Consider the following 4,631-nt stretch of genomic DNA (forward strand, 5'->3'; position numbering starts at 1 on the left):
GTGGTAGTCATGTAGAATCCATGTTCTTTCAGGTTTTGACCTCCCTCACACCATTCCTTTCTCATTTAAGACCAAAATATTTTTGACAAATGAATCCTATTTTAATTTGACAGGTCTTTGCCTTATTTAGCTCCTCTCCTACAAGAATTTCTTAAAAGGAAGTTGTAAAGCACTTGTGAGAGCACAACCCCTGTGGTTTATGCTAATAAAGCAACAGCATAAGCAGGAAAGGACACCTTGCTGCTTCTGCAGCATATGTTAACTACCTTAAGAAAGCTATTACTTTGTCTCAACATCTCACTGGTTGTTTCTCCTTGTTTCTCACCCCCAAAGAACACACAAGGAAACATGCAATTCAAAAATTTAATGTTGAACCAGGCAGTGAGAATGAAAAGTCCACTCCCTAGGAGGAGTAACTGTACACAAAATAAATAAATTATAGTTTAAACAAAAGCACAACTGGCTTTTTAAAGTGCATGTGTATAAGGCCCTTAGGCTCTGAACTCCATTGGCTCAATATTTTAAAAAAAAGTATTTATATAATCTGCCATGTGTTTAAGAAAGAAGAGGGCCTGGCTCAGCTCAGAACAAGCCATCAGCTTCATTGCCTGGAGCCAGCCATGCTTCACACCTTTTGTTCTTTTTGTGCTTACTGCACACAGGAAAGAGAGATGGATGTCTTAGAATGTCATCTGTATTAGACTATCACTCCACACACATTCCTTAGAAGCTCCATGTTGAATTTAGTCTGGAAAGTACTTTTTTAGGACAAAAAAAAGAGTTGTTTGTAATTGGATATGTTTACACCCTGTGGACAATAGCTTTGCATACAAAGAGGTCAAGTTGTCAGCAATAACATGGCTAGTAAATAATAAAAGGACCATTGTTTACAGTCTTGGTGCTCCGTTCTGCCCACTTATTTTACACTTATTTTTACAGAACCATTTGATGTTTGCTTATTTGTTTTGAAATACACAGGAAAAAAAACAGTTCTACTGTGCAATAAAATTAAACAGTTGCATCATGCTGTCCTTCATCCATGTGAGAACAAAACTCAAGTGGTTACTTCTGAACAAGGACCTGCAGTTCAGGGTATTTCCCCGCTCGAGCTGAGTTACAGCAAAAAGGTTGTTTCTGCACAAATGAAAGCCAAATCTGTCCAACTGGGGAAAAGGCAAATTGTTTCATTTACTGAAGAGTTCCCTTTCCAAATGAAAATATCTGTTCAACAAGTTGCATACTAGAACTTTTTCAGGAGGTTTTATAGGTTTTTTTTTCTTTTCTAATCTGATACTGTTTCTTTTTTAAGCAACTCCTTAAAGACTACCATGCAAAAGGCTACTCAAACAAACCTCCTTTCACAATACTTTGGATTCTATATGTGCCAGTGTTAAACACCCCAGGTTTCAATCTCAAGCTAAACATTGGGTAGACTGTGATGTCAAACAGAAGTGACAGTCCTCACTTTGGCAGACAAAGCTTGCTTAAACCTTCTCTTCAGATCCTGCATGTTGGGTGATTTTGGCCGTGGAATAAGAGAGGTTCTCCTCCTCTCAGGGGTGCTGGTTATTTGCTGTTTATTGACTTCTTTACAGAGGAGATGGAAGGCATTGAAGACATTATTATAGTTTTCACTGACAGATACTTCATAGAAAGTACAGCCCAGCATATTGGCCAGCTGAAGTCCCTGCTGAGGCTCCACCTCTTTGATATGCAAGAGATCAGCTTTGTTTGCCACAATGACAACAGGGACCACGTTCCCTGGATGCAGCTGTCGAACATGATGGTAAAGGTGACTGAGTAGTTCAAAGCTCTTATAGTCAGTGATGGAGAAGACAATCACCAGGGCATCTGCCCAGCGAATGCATCTGTTCAGCTGCTCATTACAATCCAGACTGTGTTCATGGATCTGAAAAATGAATGGTCTCAAATTAGATAGCTGAAGTCACAAAAGATTAAAGGAATCTGTCTTCAAGACTCTGTAAAGCCAAATAGCATTTTACAGTTTCAGACATGTATTTGGATTTCACATGGTAAGTATGAACTTAATCTGAGCATAGCAAATAAATGCAGATGTTGATTCAGCTGCAAAAAGCTGGAATTTAACACTGGAGTTTGCTATACTCAAATGGAAAATTGACCTGAGTAGTTCTGCATGCAGAGAAAGACTTTGTAGTTCCACAGAATGGGAAATTAACTGGCTAGACAGTAAGTCTGGGGAAGCAAAGATATGAGCTGGAAGCATTTAGACCTGGAGTCTTGCCCAGTTCAAAAAGGCAACAATCCAGCATTACTCAGGTCTATACATTCAAAACTTCAACTTGTGGCACACTAATGAGCACAGCCACAATGTAGCAGACTTCACTTTGTCATACACATTTATGAAGCTTGTTGGGCAGTGGTCATGACATTTATTTTGTCACATACCATATTTCACATATACCAGTTTGAATTGTTTCTGGGTTTGTGCCTAATGTTCCCAATATACAGGAATGAAGCACTTCAGTAACTCAGCCACTCAAAAGTAATGGGCTTCCAATGAACAAATGATTCATTGAAACAGTCTCTCAACACAGCTGGCTTGACTGGTTAAAACACAAGTTACCACCTCTCCCACAAAGAACACCAAACTCCAAAACACACAGCAAAGTACTTTACAGAAAGACAAGATGCTGCACAGAGGGATGCACACACACAAGCATTTAGAGCTACTCTGGTAGCATGGTTGCATCTAGCTCACCTGAACTCCTGGAGTATCTTGCACTTGGATAGCCAACATCTCTCCATCTACCTGGATGTGCCTGCTGTAGAGATTACCTGACAAGAACACCAACAGGTTCACAAGTACAGTCACTACTCTACAGACAAATGTTGCTTCTGCTGCCCATTATTTGTGTAGGGAAAGTCATATCGCCACTCATGAAGCAAGAAACCAGTGTTATAAGCTTCTTGGGTGTTAACAATATTTATGATATTACTAGAAACTTAGGATTAAATCATGAATTGATGTGTACTGAAGCTGGGCATTAAATGGTAGACAACTTGGAACTTAATCACTCTTAAAGACTGTTTTATCTTGAATGATAAAGGTAAGAGTGCAAAATAACCAGTTTTCGTTACATAAAAAAGCAGTTTTCTTGCATTTAGTATTCCCACAATTTAGTGAAGCTTCCCTTTAAAGGTTTTCTTCCCAATTTGCCATAAACCAAGACAAATGCATTTTCTGGTTCCCTGTTGGCTGGTCTGTAAGATTTTCTGGGTTGGTTGTTGTTTTTTTCATTTGTTTGGCTTTTTCAAGTAATTTCCTCAACAGAAAGGTGTGTGTTTTACACTGGCATTAGTTCAGACTCTGCACTGTACTCACTGAATGAGGTATGTAACATCACCTCTCCATTTTCCCCTTTAAAACTGGCCCTGCCTAGCCCATGTAGCTGCTGGCACTCAGTTTGCAGAGAATAATACAACAGTAGGTTTACAGAACATTTTCCTGTTTTAGCTAAAAGACTCCTTTAAAAAAGGGGATACTTTCACCACATAACGCGAATTATGCCAGAGACTTGCAGTACAGCCCATCTCTAGAGTTGCTGCGACCACAAATCGCATGTGGCTGTGGCTGGCGCGCCCCTTTCCGAGGGCTGCGAGTAGACCGGGCAGGGAAGCGGCTCTGAGGGCGCCGGCAGCCGCGGAACCCTGGGGATTCGGGCCGCTGGCAGCACCTGCCGAGCGCCCCGCACTGCCGGGGGAGCGAGCTCTTCCCTCCGCACCTGCACCTCGGCTCAGCGCTGGGGTTCTCTCAGGGCTTGCACCCCGCGGCCCCCCAGACCAGGCACCCTCAGGGGAGACACCCGCCGGCACCAAAGCGGCCGGGACCGCGCTCCCCCCGCCCGACCACCGCCATCCCGGCGGGAACAAAGCCGCGCCGCCGCCCGCCTACCTGCGTTCCGCTCATAGTCGCCGATGAACCGCCGGGTGAGGAACCGCACCACGAGCGCTGCGGGCAGGCACAGACAGGCACCATTAGCCGCGCTCCGCCGCTGCCGGCCCCCCACCCGCCTCGCCCCGGCCCGGCCGGTGCCCCCTCACCTGTCTTGCCCACGCCGCTGCCCCCCACCACCGCGATCTTGACGAGGCGGGGCCGGGCGGCGGCGGGGCCGTCGCCGCCGGGCGCGCACTCGGCGATGGTGCACATGCTCTGCGTCAGGCGCATCCCGTCCGCGACCCGCGCCCAAGCTACCGCCGCTGAGCCCCCGGCCCTTTTCTCGCCCCCGCGTCCCGCCCCGGCCCCTGGCGGCCACTCAGAGCACCCGAACACCGCCCCGCCACGCCCCGAAACACGCCCCGAAACACGCCCCGAACCGCGCCCCGAACCGCGCTCCGCCCATGCCGGGCGCGGTGAGCGGCTGAGGGGGGCGCGGCGGACCCCGCGCCTCGGGTGGAGTGCGTGGGGAAGGATGTCAGAAAGGAGGAGTCTGTGTCTGTGTGTGACCTCCCCGCTCGTCGGGAGTCAAACACCCGCAGCACCCTAAAGCCGACGGGTCGAGCTTCTCCGAAGATCTCAGCTTCGCCGTCTACTCCCAAAATCCCGCCAGGCTGACCGAAACGCGCGCGGCGTCCATAAAGGCTCAGCCACC

At 47.0% G+C, this 4,631-nt stretch overlaps 1 protein-coding gene across 1 annotated transcript; it reads right to left on the minus strand.

The window, feature by feature from the left end:
• Positions 1-349: 349 nt before the first annotated feature.
• On the minus strand, positions 350-4,234 carry RASL11B (RAS like family 11 member B). The gene is made up of 4 exons (XM_053975536.1): positions 4,084-4,234; positions 3,935-3,991; positions 2,741-2,817; positions 350-1,909 (listed from the first exon to the last, which is right to left on the minus strand). Exons 1-4 carry the CDS (start codon positions 4,205-4,207, stop codon positions 1,442-1,444), a joined length of 726 nt encoding a protein of 241 aa, XP_053831511.1. The 5' UTR covers positions 4,208-4,234; the 3' UTR covers positions 350-1,441.
• Positions 4,235-4,631: the final 397 nt, after the last annotated feature.

Source organism: Vidua macroura, chromosome 4 (genome assembly GCF_024509145.1).
Source record: "Vidua macroura isolate BioBank_ID:100142 chromosome 4, ASM2450914v1, whole genome shotgun sequence".
In the NCBI taxonomy this organism is placed as follows: domain Eukaryota; kingdom Metazoa; phylum Chordata; class Aves; order Passeriformes; family Viduidae; genus Vidua; species Vidua macroura.

Coding starts and splice junctions, on each gene's coding strand:
- RASL11B (XM_053975536.1), bottom strand. CDS start 4,207: ATGCGCCTGACGCAGAGCATGTGCACCATCGCCGAGTGCGCGCCCGGC. Junction 2,818..3,934: donor CGACTATGAGCGGAACGCAG/GTAGGCGGGCGG, acceptor TGTTCTTGTCAG/GTAATCTCTACAGCAGGCAC. Junction 1,910..2,740: donor AAGATACTCCAGGAGTTCAG/GTGAGCTAGATG, acceptor TTCATTTTTCAG/ATCCATGAACACAGTCTGGA.